At 38.6% G+C, this 20,529-nt stretch overlaps 1 protein-coding gene across 1 annotated transcript in view; it reads left to right on the forward strand.

Annotated features, from left to right (window-relative positions):
• Positions 1 to 20,529, forward strand: part of nav3 (neuron navigator 3) — a 573,826-nt gene that overhangs the window by 288,031 nt on the left and 265,266 nt on the right. Inside the window, 1 exon segment of the mRNA XM_051926210.1 lies at positions 4,615 to 4,757. Coding sequence (XP_051782170.1) covers positions 4,615 to 4,757 — 143 coding nt within the window.

The raw sequence follows: 20,529 nt of genomic DNA on the forward strand, positions 1-20,529 counted from the left end.
CTTAGCCTGTTAAGCCAAATAGACCTTTATGGGCTCAAGTGACCAATCAGGCTTTTGATAGCATTGTGCTAGTACACTGCACTTGAGCTCCACTACAATAACATTCATGACTTTGGGATGAGAGAGGTGTTTAATGAATAAATTATAAACTTGTAACTTTTGGGATAACTCACTTAATCAGAGACATGGTTAGCTGGAGTTACCTCAGTTATTCCTAAATGAAGACAACTAAAACACAGTCATACAAAAAAAAACTTAGAGCAGTACAATTTATGGGTAGTTGTACTGTAACAACAAAGAATTATAGGAATATGATAAGTACTTATATAAAGAGTAACACAAAAGACTCAACTAAATACCAACCAGTGCTAAATTCAGAACCTACCAAACAGGTAAAAACAATTTTCTGATTGGTAGGAAAACTTCAAAGTGGGTCTTTTGTGCAGCTCAGCCTCTTTAGACGTTTGGGTTTCACTGGCGGTGTGGTGTACTGGCTATGGCTTTGAAGTTTAAACCTAAAGGTTGCTGGTTCAGCAGTCGCCAGTAACTCACTACATGACTATCAGCATGTCAATAGCCCAGTCTATGTTCCAACTGTACAAAAATATCTGCAAACATTTGTGACATATCCCAAACTTGTAAGTCTTTTTGGGTAAAGGTATCAGCAAATGAAAAATGAAAGGAAGAACATTGAAGACAAGAGTAAAAGATGTGAAGAAGGAATATTTCTCAGTTGTGAAAGTAAGTGATCCTTAGCCTCAGAGCCACCACTCCACCCATAAGCCACCTCCTATCATAAGACTGATCAACAGCTCCCCATATCAACAACTGTATTACTGTTTCTTGTATATACTGTATTGTATTTAATTTAATATATTTACAGCATGTTGTTTTATTCATTGTCCGTTGTTGATACTGCATTATTTTCACTAGTCTATGGGAGGCATGCAGGTGTTGGAGATTGCTGGTGTATGCATGATGATAAACTTGAACTTCAAAATCTCCAGGCCAGAGGTTTGTTATGTGTTGTGCCTGGTCTTTCTTGTCATTCTACATATTTTTCTAAACCTTAATTTCCAATGCACTTAATGTGATGTCATACCACATAATCTAAACTCTGCACCCAGTCATGTTTTAGTGTTTAGCCATTTAAAAGGTCACTAGAGGCAAAAACAAGCTGTCTGGTGGTGATGAGTTCAGCTGATGTACCTCCTTATATAAGGCAGCCATAATTTACAAGCCTCAGAGTTACAGGAGATGATTAGTGTTTAACAGCGGCTATAAATTCCAAGGATTTAAAAGCCACTTTTCTCGGTATGGCACAAAAAAAAAAATCGTGCCCATAAATAATTCTGTTTCAGCAGAAGCAACATGTGTGTGAACGCTTTAACTGCTTGGTGCTTGGCATGAAAGCCATTTTCTGTTTAATTTCATTGAAATTGCAATGAAAAGTTTCCAGAAAGAAAGCTTCCCTCGCGCCTGCGGCTTGCAAGAGCTGTAACGATTCAGGCTCAGATTGTTGTTGTTTCAAACATAATCAGAATTATCTACAAAACCTGAGGCATACTGGTATAGCATGCAACTCATAATTTATCTATGGCACAAGAGAACATGTGTCCTCCAGCTATCAGGCAGAGGCACTATCTAATTTAAATGAGAAAATTTTGCAGTGTGTCTGCAGCCTGCTTAAAAACTGTTAAACTATGGCACTGCATTTTAAAGCAAATCATAAACCGATCAGCTGCTAATGGGGTGTGTATTACGGGAGGTGACAGCAGCATAAGCAAGAATTTATATAGGAAAGAGGAGCACATGCTTGAAAGAGAGCAATAAAAGGAGCTAATACCCACCACTGTCCCTCTCCCATGTGTGTATTCCGGGAGCCACCTTGTCCTTGTAGTTTGACTAAATTTATTGTGCTTTTCATATTCCCCCAAACATAATACATTAGCAGCATGCAACAGGTAAGTAGGAATTATCGGGTGTTTAAGCACAAAGGAGATAGATAAGTTGTAAACTTACTTACCTAGTCCCTAGAAAGCCATCTGAGGTCTCTCTCTGAAGCCATGAGTGAATAAGTCCTGACAAAGATGTTGGCATTTTGTTGTCCTTCCCAGGGTTAAAATGGTTCAGGAAAGTGAATCTCAGTTTGTGAACTTGAATAATTAATAGTTTAATTATTTGTGACAAAACTGTCGCTTATAAAATGCCTATATGTTCTACAATAGGCTTTTTAAGGTCTCAGCTCACTTCACAAAGGAGACCCACATTCTCCACCAGGCACCTAACAGGAGCCACTTTCTCAATTGCAAATATGTCACCAATAATATCTTTGTAAATGGTCAGTCTAATAAGTAATGGATCTCTTGCCAGTCTATCTATCTATCTATCTATCTATCTATCTATCTATCTATCTATCTATCTATCTATCTATCTATCTATCTATCTATCTATCTATCTATCTATCTATCTATCTATCTATCTATCTATCTATCTATCTATCTATCTATCTATCTATCTATCTATCTATCTATCTATCTATCTGTTGTGACAGAACTGGGGGTGTCAGTGAGCCTCAAACCCCAAAACACAAACACACAAAGAGTCCCGGGTTCAAATAATGGAAGGTTTATTCACCAATGCCTCCAATAGCAGCACAGTTTTTCTTTCCAATTCCTCTCTCTTCACAATAATCTTTCCTCTCACCACCTGCACTACCCTCCTCCAGTTGAGTGTTACTCCACGTCCTCCCAGCTCTGACTCGCCTGGATAAGGGAGTGTAGTCCCTTTTATTAAGGATCTGGGAGTACTTCCATGCCAGGGCCGCTTCTCGATGGAAGTACGTCCAGGTCATACAGAATTCCCACTTATTAGGGAGCGCATCTGCCTGCAGCACCCCATTGCGGCACCCATGGTCCCCAGCAGGGCTGTGTTGCCAGACTACATCTCCCAGCATTCCCTGTTGGTTCCCAAATGAGCGTCCATGCAGAGGGCTGCTGTCATCTCGTGTCCCAGGGGAATAATCTGTCCCCTTACTTCCGGGTCCAGCTTCTTCCTTTCTCCTGGCGGGGATTCCTGTCCAACTCATGGGGCATTCTATCTATCTATCCTAGATTTTTATTAGGTTCTCAAGGCTTATATAAATATAGCCGGATATAACATTTGTTATGTTTTCATACAAGTATATTTTATTACATTCATTGTGGGTACAGAAAGAAAATAAGTATATATACAGTAAGAACTCAGCATAACAATCTCTGAGCTAGAACTGGCCAGCACTATAATAGACTGAATATGCATATGTCTTAGCATAATCTGTTGTACTTTGTAGTTTATTTATACGGTCAACATATGCACCCTCTGTCCAGGGTTAATCCCTGCTTTGTGCCAGTACTGCTAGGTTAGGTTCTTTAAACTCCAAACTTACATTAATTTTATCTTAAATGGATTCAATAAGTCCATGGATGAATGGATATATAGACAATTTTAAATTAATATCATGCCTCATGAGCTTATTTAAATTTTAGAAGATGCTCATACAATGTTAAGTCTGACCATTTCTGAATTTTTGTAGTTTTTGCAAATTGAATTTTTGTAGCATATTTGCTTTAGATGGGTTATTATGGGTTAAATTTGTATGTTTTTGTAAGGTTTGCCTCAAGCTCAGTTTCATCTGTTTCCATGTATTATATTTATGCATTTAATCATGATATCTCATTCAGTAATTGGGCCTTGTTTGATTCACTTTAACAATATATATTGGGGATGAACGCATTATTGTGGAGATTTTAGTTTTGCCAGTCTGGTTAGCATTTACTTTAAATTGTTGCATTAATTCATCAGATTACATTTCTTCTTAAAAGAAAGTATCTCTTTCATGCACTGTATATGACTAAGTAGTTTGATCCAGACTCTATGTATGTGAAAAAGAGATTTCTGTTTTCATGCTTAAAATCTATGCCTTTAACTTGCACAATGAAGATGACAACCTAAGGCTTATACTATCATAAGCCTGTAGAATATAGCCAACAAAGTTTTTTTTTTTTTTGGTTCAGCTCCTTCTCATGTGTTTTTGCCTGCCCCAGTTTTCTGCCTTGTCATCATTTTTAGTACGGTGGAGATGTGCTCTTTGTCAAATGTCAAAAGCAGCTCAGGATTACCCTTTGAAATTATATTCATTCAGACTTGCTGGAGCCAAAATTAAAGAAATACAATGTTTCTTATTCTAATGAAACATGCTTTTTCTCCTCTGTCTTCAAGGCTTTAGCCATTTGCTATTGTCATATGTTCTTTATTTGCTAAATTTGCTCTTGAATGAATATGTAAAGTATTGTGATTGATGATTTTTGCACTAGCAGCCTGTGTGGTACTCAGAGTCCATTGTGCTATCCATAAAAAAATTGTTATTGTTAGTGTTTGCTTCAAAATACTACTGAACAAAGAGATTACCACAATTGCTGGTTCAAGTAACCTTCAAAACACAAGTGTACCAGGAGATAATTACAACTGCATTAAGCATTTAGTTTTCTTTTCCTAATTACAGTGTTCTCATTGAATTTTTCCTCTCTCAGACTGTGCCAAAACAGTTCTAATGTTCGTCTCATGTTTCTATAGGCTTCCTGGACCCTCAAGGGTGCAAGCTGCGGGCAGCAGTACCAGCAAGGTTCAAGTAGCCTCCAACTTAAACAGGAGAAGTCAGAGCTTTAACAGCATAGACAAAAACAAGCCTCTACAGTATGCAGGCAGTACTGATAAAGGTAAGTAATGAAATACTGAGATTCAAGTGACTTGAGTTGGTACTGGTTGGCATGCGCAGAGCTGGAATGGCCATAATGTGCAAATATAAAAGATCTCTCTCAGGTGTGGATACAAATCTGTTAGAAAAATCAGGGAATAAGGCTGCATGTTCATTTAACTTTTGTTAAAGCACATGCACATGACTTGCTCAAGTCCACAAGCAGATATTTTTCTTTGTTTCTTTTGAATCTCTATTAAATCTGATTACATCTTGCCTGAAGAAGGGGCCTGAGTTGCCTCAAAAGCTTGCATATTGTAATCTTTCTAGTAAGCCCATAAAAGGTGTCATTTTGCTTGACTTCTCACTACATCCATAATGGCTAGCACGGTACAACACCCTAGTACTTCTGATTCTCTATTATGACAGAATAAAAATAAAAGATCGAAAAGTGCATTTACAGTATGGCTGGGCACAGTGTTATACATTTTGATAATACACTTTTCTTTGTGACTTGCTTAATAGTTTGCCACCACCCAGTCCAAATTGAAGATTGTATCACGAATAATAATATTTGCTCTAATACATTTATCAGCTACAATGTTGCTTAATTTATGCTTCACATCCAATATCATCTCAGAAAGTACTATAATGTAATTCATTCTGCTCCTCTTAGTTGTTTTCTCCAGAACTGTGTCAGATTGCTAAGGGTCACATAGTAGAAACAAAAGTTAAACTTCAGGGACAGTGGCACAAGAAATAGTAAAGGCCAGGATGAAAAGAATTGATAGGCTACAATTCTGTGCAAAGCTTTTTTTTTTTTTTTTTTTGCAAGTACTCTAACTGAACCATTACTTGTAAATGAATTCCATCAAGTTTAAGGAATACATTTTGGCATATCTATCAACATTGATGCTATGGAAGAAATTATTGTAATTTTAATTGTTTGACTGTTCTGACATACTTGTTTTTTGTTTTTATACACATAACTTGTTTCTTCCTGTTTGAGACAGTCACTTAAACATATTGATAGATAGATAGATACTTTATTAATCCCAAGGGGAAATTTACATACTCCAGCAGCAGCATACTGATAAAAACCATATTAAATTAAAGAGTGATAAAAATGCAGGTATAACAGACAATAACTTTGGATAATGTTAACGTTTACCCCCCTGGGTGGAATTGAAGAGTTGCATAGTCTGGGGGAGAAACGATCTCCTAAGTCTGACAGTGGAGCAGGACATTGACAGCAGTCTATCGCTGAAGCTGCTCCTCTGTCTGGAGATGACACTGTTTAGTGGATGCAGTGGATTCTCCATAATTGATAGGAGCCTGCGCAGCGCCCATCGTTCTGCCACGGATGTCAAACTGTCCAGCTCCGTGCCTACAATAGAGCCTGCCTTCCTCACCAGTTTGTCCAGGTGTGAGGCGTCCCTCTTCTTTATGCTGCCTCCCCAGCACACCATTGCGTAGAAGAGGGCACTCGCCACAACCGTCTGATAGAACATCTGCAGCATCTAATTGCAGATGTTGAAGGATGCCAGCCTTCTAAGGAAGTATAGTTGGCTCTGTCCTCTCTTGCACAGAGCATCAGTATTGGCAGTCCAGTCCAATTTATCATCCAGCTGCACTCCCAGGTATTTATAGGTTTGCACCCTCTGCACACAGTCACCTCTGATGATCACGGGGTCCATGAGGGGTCTGGTCCTCCTAAAATCCACCACCAGCTCCTTGGTTTTGCTGGTGTTCAGGTGTAGGTGGTTTGAGTCGCACCATTTAACAAAGTCCTTGATAAGGTTACTATACTCCTCCTCCTGCCCACTCCTGATGCAGCCCACGATAGCAGTGTCGTCAGTGAACTTTTGCACGTGGCAGGACTCCAAGTTGTATTGGAAGTCCGATGTATATAGGCTGAACAGGACCGGAGAAAGTACAGTCCCCTGCGGCGCTCCTGTGTTGCTGACCACAATGTGAGACCTGCAGTTCCCAAGACACACATATTGAGGTCTGTCTTTAAGATAGTCCATGATCCATGCCACCAGGTATGAATCTACTCCCATCTCTGCCAGCTTGACCCTAAGGAGCAGAGGTTGGATGGTGTTGAAGGCACTAGAGAAGTCCAGAAACATAATTCTTACAGCACCACTGCCTCTGTCCAAGTGGGAGAGGGATCGGTGTAGCATGTAGATGATGGCATCTTCCGCTCCCACCTTCTCCTGGCATGCGAACTGCAGAGGGTCGAGGGCATGGCAGACCTGTGGCCTTAGGTGGTGAAGCAGCAGCCGCTCGATGGTCTTCATCACATGTGACGTCAGGGCATATTGTAACACATTATTTCCAATAAGTGCTTACAGTAATTAATACGTTTTGCATAAAAGTAAGTATTTGAAAAAACAAATCTAAACATCTACTAAGAAATAAAGCTCTGGGGACTTGGTTATGACAGATATGACAGTCAGTGCGTGTTAATTCACTAAGACATTACAGTAATCCCTCCTCCATCGCGGGGGTTGCGTTCCAGAGCCACCCGCGAAATAAGAAAATCCGCGAAGTAGAAACCATATGTTTATATGGTTATTTTTATATTGTCATGCTTGGGTCACAGATTTGCGCAGAAACACAGGAGGTTGTAGAGAGACAGGAACGTTATTCAAACACTGCAAACAAACATTTGTCTCTTTTTCAAAAGTTTAAACTGTGCTCCATGACAAGACAGAGATGACAGTTCCGTCTCACAATTAAAAGAATGCAAACATATCTTCCTCTTCAAAGGAGTGCGAGTCAGGAGCAGAGCATGTCAGAGAGAGAGAGAGAGACAAAAGCAAACAAATCAATAGGGCTGTTTGGCTTTTAAGTATGCGAAGCACCGCGGCACAAAGCTGTTGAAGGCGGCAGCTCACACCCCCTCCGTCAGGAGCAGGGAGAGAGAGATAGAGAGAGACAGATAAAAACAAACAGTGAAAAATCAATACGTGCCCTTTGAGCTTTTAAGTATGCGAAGCACCGTGCAGCATGTCGCTTCAGGAAGCAGCTTGCACAGAAGGTAGCAACGTGAAGATAATCTTTCAGCATTTTTAGACGAGCGTCCGTATCGTCTAGGTTTGCGAACAGCCCCCCTGCTCAATCCTCCTACGTCAGGATCAGAGAAACTCAGCGCAAGAGAGGGAGAAAAGTAAGTTGGGTAGCTTCTCAGCCATCTGCCAATAGCGTCCCTTGTATGAAATCAACTGGGCAAACCAACTGAGGAATCATGTACAAGAAATTAAAAGATCCATTGTCCGCAGAAATCCGCGAACCAGCAAAAAATCCGCGATATATATTTAAATATGCTTACATATAAAATCCACGATGGAGTTAAGCCGCGAAAGGCGAAGCGCGTTATAGCGAGGGATTACTGTACTACGGAATCACTGCATGGGTCAGAAAAGATGGACTGTGGACTCCAGAAGGCTTCTAGGAAAATGTAAACAATACAGGAACCAGTACCAAATCTGAGCATAGTTCTTGGTACTAGTTGAAATAAGGAACTAGATAATAATAACCATGGCAAAGTAGTGAAAATGATGGGAACAATGGAGGGGAGTGATGTGCCACTCTTGGTAAGGGAAAAGATAACAAATGTATTTGCATAAATGATGAGCAATGTAGGTTAATAAAATAAACTGGAAAGAAAATGTGAAAAAATGTAAAAGGTGGTGAGATAGTAGTAGAATGCAGGTCAGGTCGGTGAGCATGCACTAGTACAGTATGTTGCTGCACCCACCACATGATGAAACAGCTCAGGATCCCCCCCAGGCAGACACACGTTCCAGTCTCGCCCTCCTGGAAATGGCCATCTATCTGCCGTAACCAGATGTTATGTGGGCGTCAACTGCTTGGGCTGTCAACTGTGAGCCGGATCACCTTCAGGGAATTGTGCCACATGGCCGTAGTGCTGTAACTGCTCTCCCTCACAATGCAGGTATGTGCCTCATTTGGGACTCCGTGAGCAACCGCTCATTAAATGACTCCTCTCTTTGTCATTCTATTTAAATTTGGTTGCATCCTAGTGATGCCGTCACCTGCTGCAAAGCAGTAGTAGGATGCAACCAAATTTAAATGGAATGATGAAGAGAGGAGTCATTTAAACATGCAAGGGATTCTAACCTGAAGACTAAGAAAGAGATGGTCAAAGCCAAATTGTACACTAGAACTATAGAAAAGAAAAACATAAACTCAAATAAAAAAAAATAATAAAGGCAAATACACAAAGCTTTTTTTTATTGGAGTCTATCAATCTCAGATAATTTCTGTTCAGTTGTGTCAAACTTTAAACCGTCGCATAAGTGAAATAATATATATATAACTTCCAGGACCACTCTCTATGGTAAGCAGTAATGTGAAACAGCTACAATGAGACAAAATAGCTGAATTAATTGAACAAACTAATAATGATTTGAAAAATAATCAATATCTCTATGACCTTAAAAAACAATAATTCACAAGGAAAAAACATGAGAGAAATCAAGAATCATGACAAAAAGGATAAAGAGAACCCTCAGGGCATGTCAGCTGGAAATGTTCATATACAGCTATCCATAGAAAAAGCAAAAACCCTTCACTTATATAAAATGGGTATGAAAATTTAATTCATTCACTCATTTTAAACCGCTCTTATTTGTGTTGCTTTTTAACCAATAAATGTTCTAATGGCAGAAGGTATAAATGATCTCTTTATTACAATATTTTAAATGCAGAATTCGATAACTTGCGAAATGACTTTTACAGCTAGGAGAGATAGCAAGGTCATTGAACCTGCTCTAGAAATGTTGGATCACACTCAATTACTCACTTCTGTGCTTTACAGAGACTGTGCATGTTTACAAAAAACATTGATCAGACTATAAAACAAAAACACTCTGCAAAATATATATAGAACATTTTATAAAATACAACAGTTGATATTAAAAGTATTCAATGTATGTAACAAAAAAAAAACCTTTGTTGGGCAAAATGAGAAAATCCCATTTGATTATTAACTTGGATTCCCAAGAATGTATTGGCTATGATTCACTCAAAAAAGGTTTGCTTGATACAGTAATGCTTTTCTTTAGGTACTGCAAATATGCATCTACTCATTTACTCTTATGTAACAAGACTTTAACAAATGCATCTTGTAGTCTTAATTATGGTTATAAGGCATTAGTTGTTAATTTACTTGAAACCAATTAATTGATTTGAAACTGTGCAATGTGGCCACCCAAAATAACTTCACTTTGGAATGGTCAGAAGTGTCTTAAGTGAGACATATTTCTCTTTAATATATAGCCTGTGAATTATTCATATTCATAGTAATTTTACCAGCATATGAAATGCCACACTGCACAGAGATGAACAATCTATTTACTGATGATTTAAAAGTGTTATTAACTCCAAAAGAAGCCTTGGTTAAGGTCTTGCTACAAAAGAGTAAATGAGTAATAAATTAATTTTTGCAATACCTAAACTAAAGTGTTACCAAAGCATCATTTAGCAAAATGGGATGGCTCTCTTTTAAAATATGCCTAGAATGATGCATTAGATACTGAAAACTGTGCTGGTGCCATTTTATCAGGATGTTAAAAAAACAAAATGTGTGCTGGAAATAAATCTTGACCCTCATTTGTATATATAATGTACAATATTGGTGAGAGAGTACGGCCTTCATAGGGTGCTGTGTTAATAGTTTATAAGGGTGACAAGACTTGGCATGACCTACATATTTTTCATCAGAAACTGCATGTTTGTGCTCCAGTTTTTTTTTTTAAAACGTGATTATTTTTATTATTATGAGGGTGATGTCATCATGCCACCATTTTGTGGTCGACTTGCTTTATCTTTTGAATTTTGGCTATTATGAGTTGGTGCAATGGTTTATTTCTTCCATTCCCCATTCTTTTATTCCATCCCATTTTTGGACACTTGCTTTCCTTATTTACCAGTTCATAATAATACTTGCTGGTAGTCATTCACAAGAAAATTGTATGACTACACACTAGGGTTGAAATTAATCTACTAGGTCAACTGATGCAGGAGAAACAGTACTGAACACCACACCAAAACCTGCACACAAAATCAGTTGATCTTGCTCATAATCATTTAGCATTACCAACGGAGTGCAATGAAACTAGCACATCTCGAGCAAGACCGTCATTACATTATTTTGTGCAAGGCGATAGATCTCTGTTAATTATAACTGTGTGTTTTTCTTCAGTGCTATGATAAAGTTTTTTTTTTGATTGCCGGCACAGATCCCTAGTCTCAGAATATCAATAGCAACTAGAAATCCATACTTAATACACTGTTTTGGTACATGTGTATGGGTAGACATGAAGCTCCAGTCTCCTGCCTTGTCTTCTGTGTCCAAGTTCTCTATGTGTCTGTGTGGGTTTTCTTTAGGTCTTTCAGTTTTCCATCTGCATTCTAAAGACAAACAAGTTGGGCTGATTGGCGGTTCTAAAAAAGTGAAACACATGATTGACTGGCACCCAATCCAGGGTTGGTTCTTGCCATGTGCTCAATGAAGATCAGTTATGCTCTGGAAAATGAGATAGGTCTCCCAGAAATATGAACTGGATATACCAAGTCTGAGAAGTTGAGGTTACACTAATATTTATTTATGCAGTATGACAGTATATGGTAGAGTAGCTATAACTGAACATTTATTGTAGTATATACTCATACATTCATTTGCTCCACTAGTGAAAAATAAAATGAAAAAAATAAAACTTTAAGAGGTTTGTTAATCCTCTGGCAGTTCATTAAAACTTGCTCAGCATTCTAGTTGAACGATTTAACATTTGGTTAAACACATTACTATGCCTGGATATTCATTATAATATGATGTATGTAAAATTTACTTTCATTTATTTATCCTATCCATATAAATTAATCAACGTTGCTTCAGATTATCTATTTGACAAGACGCGGATTCATGTTAAATTAAGCAAACCACAGCACGATGCCTTGCATGTTAAATATCTCTGCTGGTTGAACTCTTTATGGAAAATGTGCTAAACTGAAAACTGTCAATTAAATGATCACACATTGAACCTGAAAGATGAAATAGATTTTTGCTATTTAATTTTCTGCTGATTTTAGCTCCTGGAACAACTCTGGATACTAATTTTCATATTCTGAATCATGCTGCGCATAACTGCTACTCTTTATGGATTTGTATATTCCATGCTACAATTGTTGCGTCCAAAATACAAGCCTTTTATACAGTGTAGTTAAGGATTTGCCTCAAAGGACAATGAGGATGTCCACCCAGGCTGTAGGAGACCTCATTTAGTTTAGACAATTAGGCTTTTATATTGGTGCTGCAAGTAAAGGACCAGAACTCAATTCAAGGTTTTCAGTTTGCCACAGTTAGTGGCAAATCCAAACTCAATTACCTTACTTATTTTACTACTGATACTTGGTCATATCTGGGAAGACCAGACAAATGTTACAAAAAATAAAATATTGCACACAATGGGAAGTAATTCATTTTAAATTAAATATTTATATTCAGATAAAATTAATTTTCAGTTGACAAGAATGTTTCCCCATCAGTTTGTGTAACACCACATATGTCTGCCCTGATACATAGTTTAAGAAGAATAATTAGAACTATTTAGTATTTGCTCTGTTCCAGTTATTGAGAAATCTAAAGCATAACATTGCATTCTCAAAGCCACTTAATCCAAGCCATGGACACAGAGGGCTGAAGACTTTTTCAGTAGTACTGGGTGCAAAACTGGGTGAAGTGGTGGCCCTGAGGCTAGGAATCTGGATTGGTAATCGGAAGGTTGCTGGTTCAAATCCCGTAAATGCCAAAATGTGACTCTACTTCATTGGGCCCTTGAGCAAGACCATTAACCTGCAATTGCTCTGTCTGTATGACGTTAACCTGCATCCAGCACTGCAAGTAGGCCCTCCGACCTGCAGGGAAAAACCTTGGGGTTTGTGGCACCATAAAAAAACCTCACACTATTCCATTCCATCTGAACTAGTGTGGTGCTGAGGTATCACCTGTTACATGCCTGCACTCAGTTCCTAATCTTGGATCCTGAGTTGGTTTGTGAAGTGGTGGGTGCAGCAATGTGCTGTATCAGCATGTGCTCCTAACCTCTGGGTGCAAAACAAGATGTAGCCTTGGACAGGACTTTAGGCTGTTTCTGGGCCCACTCATGCAAACATAAGTGTTGCCAGTTAACTTAGCCTGCACAGCTTTGGGTATGAAGGAGGAAAACCGGAGTACCCAGAGGAAAACCCGTGCAAATATAGGTAGAATGTACTTACTTTGCAAAAATTCAAATCCAAAATGCTTGAAGAAGAAGAACTAACCATTGCACAACCAAGTTTCCGCCCACTATTAAAATGATGAATGCAACTTGAGTTTTCAGTCAATAAATGAAACGGTGTCTGGTGTAATTTACTAGCTGCATACAATGTGTTGAAAGTAACGATTATTACAAGGCTGACAATGAAAATGCTATCAAAGATAATTTAATGCAGTTAATCATTATTTTTGCAATCTCGTGGCTGACCTGCAGAAATTGTCAGAGGAATCCACTGGGTAAGATATTTACGTGGGATGAATTTTTTTTTCTGCTGATTTGTCCAATTTAATGTTACTGTTTGCAACAAAGAACTGACATAAAACCCCAGACAACTTATCTCACACATTACAGGACATAAGCCTCCCTTGAAGACTCATTGATACAGCCCAATCTAGTCTGTTGTTCAACTGGACCCCCTTATGTTTAAGACTGCACTACATGCACTTCTTCCACTATAGCGGTGTCATATTTCAGAGGTCCTTGACATGTCAGAAGTCCACCACCATCACTAAAGCCTCTTTCTTGGTAAAAATCTGAGCCAAATGAGAACTTCTATAGTTTGCATTCATTATAATTTGCTTAAAATTGATAGTGTAGAGAGTGAAGTGTTAAGCTTGACCTGTCCACATTGGGCAAAAATGACATCAAATTTGGAGGTTTGTTTTAACTATGCTCTGAATTTTTTTTTAACTATGTGACGTAGTGGTCGTGTATCCAAAATGGTGAATTTCAAGGAGAGGTTGGATGCATGGGTGCCAGAATGATAAACAAAGCGCTGATTATAACAGAACAGGTCATCAAAATGCTAGCAAAGCATGCAGAAACATTTGAAATGCATCTGTTCATCATATAGGTCCCCCAACATGACTAGAGTAACCATTAAGAAAAATAAGTACATGCTTAGGGCATCAAGGTGGGGGTGGGCACCACAGAAAATTTTCATTGCCGGATTTATCTTGGACCATATGGTGCAAAACTGCAAATGGTGCAGCTGACCCAGGTTCCACAAAAAGGGGCTCCCACATTAAATGAAAAAATACATATATACATATAACCCTAATAATAATAATAAAATAGTAATAGAGTTTAATGATGCATATTAATCTTGGGAATACAACAAAATTAGAATCTGGAAACTGTCACATGGTCCACCGAGGCTCACGTGATCTTACTTGTCTTGGTCATGTTGTCATCTGTCCCGTTCAGTCATCCAGTAATGCAGAACTTTACAAAATATTTGTAGAAGACAATATTGAGTGTGCCTTTCCAAATGTAGACATTTACTTTCGTATGTTTTTAAGATTAATGGTCACAAGCTGCTCAGCTAAGAGTTCATTTTCTCAGTTGAAGTATATTAAAAATCCTATCGTAATATCGTCTGCAATTCACATCAGTATTACACTTACCCTTCCTTAACCGCTTTTGGCCAATAAGCCTGATTCTGCGCCTTCTCCTGTTCTTCCTCTTAAAATCAATAAAAGCAGGCACAACTCTTCCTTCATCAGCCAAGTCTCCCATCCTCTGCTGTGATATTATTAGCTATGTGACACTGACCAAACACTGTCACTTATTGACTAAGAGATTATCAACACGGCAATCAAATGGGCCGCAACAAGTATTAATGTGTTTCGGTTGCTGACCACGCACACACTTGGCAGTGCAGTCTGCATGCTGGCTTCACGAGGAAAGTATAAACCAGGTTTAAGGAACACCGGACATTTCCTAAATTGGCCAGTGTTACTGCTCCTCTTTAAAATGTAATCCAAGATCCTCACAAATTGTTTTCCTGACACTTATGTAATCCATGATCTAGGGCATTGTGAGATCTTCTTCCTGCATCACTTTTAGCTTATTCTTCAGACTTGCAATTGTCCAAGGCACTGGAGAAATCAAAAGACATGATGCCAACCACCGTGCCAGCTTTGTCTGGGTAGAAGTAAGCTCTGTGAAGTATAAAGAACAAAGAATCTTCTTCCACTTCATATTCCTTATAAGCTAGCTATAAGGAATCAAGGTGGTCTACATGCAGGGGATGTATTTATTTCAGGAATAGCTCCCACAGGTCTGTTGGTGTGTGATGCAAGAGCCCCTTTTGTATACTTGTACAGAATACTGGTACACATTTTTTGGCTGTGAAACTGTGGAGGATGTCTTTCATAGCTGTGGCTCCACTACAATTTCAGAGAAGGTAAATAGGTGCTCTGCGGTGGGCTGGCTCCCAGGGTTTGTTCCTGCCTTGCGCCCTGTGTTGGCTGGGATTAGCTCCAGCAGACCCCCCATGTCCCTGTGTTAGGGTATAGCGGGTTGGATAATGGATGGATGGATGAATAAGTGCTGAAGGACCATTCAAAGCTCTCTGGCAAATGCCTGAAACACCTTTGGGTTGCCCCAGGCTCTCGAGCTAAGAGACAAGAAAACAGCAGTAATAACTAATGTTGATTTAAATGAAATAAAGTAAATTCTGACAATAAAAGCAAACAAATGTTGCTTCACTTAAAATAAAATGATTAATTGATGTTAATATTTTGTTGCAATTTAAGATGTATAAAAACTTCTGGAGTGTTAATAACTTTCTATAAACTGTATTAGCAAAAGATGCTTACATGCATAATTTCCCTTTGGGTATTTAACACTGATTCTTATTCTGCTTCTTTTTTTGTTCAGGACTTTATCAGGGTTTTGAAGCTTTATCTGCGAGTGTTAAGATATATTATTCTAGAGTTCATTAGAAGACTTGCTTTCTTAGCTGAACTGACATTTTATTTTCACTACAAAATGCAAGCCTAGCTGACAAGGTAACCATGGCAACCACACCAGAGTTTCATCAGTGCCAAGCAAGCTCAAAAGATCCCTTCAAGGCTACTTTTATCTTTAAAAATGTAGTTAATTATGTTCTAAAATGTTTTTTTCTGAAAAGATGGCTTTAGGTTTGCACTGCTCTAGTGTACCTGGGTTTAAAATCTGGACTTTCTATGAGTACTCTGTATTGTTTTCTCCAGGTTATTCAGTTAACCTCCCACATCCCAAAGATGAAGTGGTTAGGCATAAATTGGACTTCTGTATGTGAATGTGCTCTGCTATAGACTGGCCCAATGTTTATAGTGGTTTCCTCTTGTTTCAAGGATGCCACCAACATGGGCTCTATCTCATATGACTGTGAGGTTGTTTGAATTTACAAGTCCCTCTAAAGGATGGCACAGCCGCAATAGCACTTTAGTGCTAGTGACATTTATTTCCAAAGGTGTTCAAAACAAATTAAAAATAGTATAACATGCAGATATTTTCATTAATAAATCTACATGCTGTCCCTTCTACTCAAAGTAGTTAATTTTGCAATTATTTTATTCATTTTCTTAATGTTTACTACCTAAATTTTGTGCCTGAGCTACATATATACCTGTAGCTCCGCCTACAAGAGTATACTATTAACCTCATATACAAAGGTTTTCCCTTTCTTTACAGTCACTAATTAACCATGTCAAAGCAATATACCCAAAAAAAAATATTTTTACCCAATAAACTCTGTTATGCACTCAGTTTTTCCCAAAAGCAGTTAAACACAAACCACCCTGCGTTAAATATTGTGTTATTATTATCAAAGCATGAAACAGTATATTCCCAACAAAGCACTACAGAGCATGTGTAGCTCAGGATAGGCACTTCAGAGCCAGCCTGCAAACTTGGCTTCAGTTTTGACCAATTTATGATCCAAAGATAAACCAGGAAACAGGAAGAATGGGAGTCACGAATAGAAAAGATAAGTATAGACAAGTACAAATATTTTTACAAAATATGTTATCTTTAAAAGAAAGAAATAAGAAATGAAGAAGAAAAAAAAACTCACTAGGATATGCAAAGTTTAGTAAAATTAATAGAATACATGAACTATCATTTCCAAGTGTGCACCCACAGTGTCAGACTAGGCTAAAAGAAATAACTGGAATTAAAGTAAATTATAAAATATCTATAAGTTAATGCTGATTGAGGCCTGTGATGGAGGCTTATGCCTCTGTGACCGTGAACTAGATGAAGTGCGTTGGAAAATATGATGTTGGATGAATAGCAGTTTTCCATGATTTTTATGACTACTTTAAAATGTAAGAACAAAGTTTGACAAAGGAGAAGAGACAATTCGTTCCACCAAGCTTGTCTTGTTAGATAATAGTTGTTCCAAAATCTTATCCACTGGCTTCAGTGGTAAGTGCACTTCTCTTTAAGTTTGAACAGTGTCCTCAGCAAGGTCTGGTGTTTGTATTCCCATTCAAATTCATTGAAACTATACAGCAATCTCATTTTATTATGCTGTCAGTTTATTGGAGAAAAAAAACAGTGCAGAGTTTATATTTTTTCTTTAAGGGACAGGTACTCTAGAGGATTGCCCACTTGGCAAGTGGGTGGCCAATGTTGAAACTGGCTCTGAAATGACACATCACAGAAGAAGGACCAGGAAAAGGCCATGAAAAAGAAAGATAATTCAGATTTTTAATTAGAAAACATCAATACATGCAATGTAGCGACCCCGGCTGAATGATGGTCAACTCTCAGAGTGATGGTTTATGAATGTTTATTACTGTTTCCGAGACCTTGTTTCATAAACACACCGTAAGAGCTATAAAGGCAAAGTACGAAATAAAAAGCATTTCAATAACTTAACATAAACATTTGTAACTTTTGTTTTACATATAACACAGAGAAATTAATACCTTGTTCACTTTTCAGTGAGGTTCTTGTTTGTTAACCCCATATGTCGCCATTTTCCTTTCCTTTTCCCGGCAAAAACTGCACAATTAATTATGTAAACCAAAGACACCCAATAACTTATCAAAATAAAAGTAACACGAACGCTGTGATTCAAGCCCTGCTGAAGCATCATGTATCCTTTACACTCCCACCAAATCATTACAGATTTAATTATAATGATTTCAGCACTGACAGACAATTGATGACAGCATTTATAAACTAAACAACAAGCTCAATGAAATAGCAAACTAATTGAAGAGGTGAGGGTCAAGTTGTGAAAAGAGTTGGGGAGCAGATCTTAGCCAGTCTCCAGCAAAAGAACCAGCTTCTGAATAGGGTGTTCAACTACTGACGGTTTGCTGAGCCGTTCTCCATTTTTACCTAGCTTCTGGTCTCCAAGGTGGATTGTGACCCTTACAAGTCCATTTTTGTCAGTTTTGTTCTCTACTATTCTACCTAAACGCCATTCAGTTCTAGGCAGATCATCTTCTTTCATTAATTGTAAGACCTTTTCTTGATACTTGATCCTTTCATGACAATGACCAACTATCAAAGTTGTGATGTGATGATTCTTGGGCAGAATTGTTGGTTGTTTCAGCGAATCAGGAAGAGAAGAGCTACTAAATCTTCTTCCCACCCTGAGCACACCATCGTTATCTATAAAGGCATCAAGAGAAAATAAACTGTTATGTGAAGGCAGCTGAACTCCTGTTTTAAGTATCTTTAGCTCATTTCCGTAAACTTGTTTCTGCAGTGTTTTTATTATAAGACTCTTTGCATTCTGCCTTTCTGTTACTGTTGAAATTCCATCTGATTTGTCCTTTTGAATTCTTCTAAGAATTCAACAGCTCAAACAGCACGTGACCAGGATGAAAAACTGATCAGATGATCTATGAGGCTTTCTTGCTCTGTGGCTGTTGTGGTTAGCACTTGCGATACTCTGACCTCAGGATCTCCAATTGAAAGTTCTGGGATCATATCTGAGAGTGAAGGTAATTCTCTTTCCCAAAGAAATTTGGGCCCTGTAAACCAGTTTGACGAAAGCAGTTCACAAACAGTAAGATCTCTAGAAGCATGGTCAGCAAGGTTTTCAGTAGTTGGGACATATCTCCATTGTTGGGGAGTCATGCTAAGATGAATCCTCTGTACTCTATTTGCCACAAATGTGTGGAATCTGCGTGCATCATCGTTAATATATCCCAAAACTACCTTAGAGTCCATGCAGAAGAACTCATCAATATCAGAATACAGTAATCCCTCCTCCATCGCGGGGGTTGCGTTCCAGAGCCACCCGCGAAATAAGAAAATCCGCGAAGTAGAAACCATATGTTTATATGGTTATTTTTATATTGTCATGCTTGGGTCACAGATTTGCGCAGAAACATAGGAGGTTGTAGAGAGACAGGAACGTTATTCAAACACTGCAAACAAACATTTGTCTCTTTTTCAAAAGTTTAAACTGTGCTCCATGACAAGACAGAGATGACAGTTCTGTCTCACAATTAAAAGAATGCAAACATATCTTCCTCTTCAAAGGAGTGCGTGTCAGGAGCACAGAATGTCACATAGATAGAGAAAACAATCTCTAGCAAACAAATCAATAGGGCTGTTTGGCTTTTAAGTATGTGAAGCACCGCGGCACAAAGCTGTTGAAGGCGGCAGCTCACACCCCCTCCGTCAGGAGCAGGAAGAGAGAGAGAGAGAGAGATAGATAGACAGTTTGTTTTTCAGTCAAAAATCAATACGTGCCCTTCGAGCTTTTAAGTATGCGAAGCACTGTGCAGCATGTCGTTTCAGGAAGCAGCTGCACAAAAGATAGCAAAGTGAAGATAATCTTTCAGCATTTTTAGACGAGCGTCCGTATCGTCTAGGTGTGCGAACAGCCCCCCTGCTCAATCCCCATACGTCAGGATCACAGATAGTCAGCGCAAGAGAGAGAGAAAAGTAAGCAATCTAGCTTCTCAGCCATCTGCCAGTAGCGTCCCTTGTATGAAATCAACTGGGCAAACTAACTGAGGAAGCATGTACCAGAAATTAAAAGACCCATTGTCCGCAGAAATCCGCGAACCAGCAAAAAATCCGCGATATATATTTAAATATGCTTACATATAAAATCCGCGATGGAGTGAAGCCGCGAAAGGCGAAGCGCGATATAGCGAGGGATCACTGTACTCAAGTTCATTCTTCAAGAGATTACTAATCTTAACTGAGATCACTGTAGCCATCAATACTAACCTGGGAATAGTTGTAACCTTCGTAGGAGAGACGCGCGACTTTCCCATAACGAGGGTGCAATGAGCATCTCCAACTTCATTCTTAAGTCTCAAGTATGAGCTCTGTCCATATCCACAAATGTTAGCGTCCGAAAAATGATGAAGCTCACCCTGTACAACTTTTCCAAAGCTGGCAGGTGCTTAACTACGAGGGATGCTTACATGGTTCAAATTAATTAGATCATTTTTCTAAAGCTCCCACTGTGGATGAAGCTCGTCATGCAGAGTGTCATCCTAGCTTATGCCCTGTCTACACATCTCTTGGAGAACTCTTTTACCATTAAAAACAAACGGAGCTATAAATCCTAAAGGATCATACAAAGAGGCTGTAGTGGAAAGAATTCCCCTACGAGTTGCTGGCTGATCCTTGAGATTGATATTAAATTTAAAACAGTCTGATTCAATATGCCACTGAATTCCTAAAGCTCTTTCT

Source organism: Erpetoichthys calabaricus, chromosome 1 (assembly GCF_900747795.2).
Source record: "Erpetoichthys calabaricus chromosome 1, fErpCal1.3, whole genome shotgun sequence".
Taxonomy (NCBI): domain Eukaryota; kingdom Metazoa; phylum Chordata; class Cladistia; order Polypteriformes; family Polypteridae; genus Erpetoichthys; species Erpetoichthys calabaricus.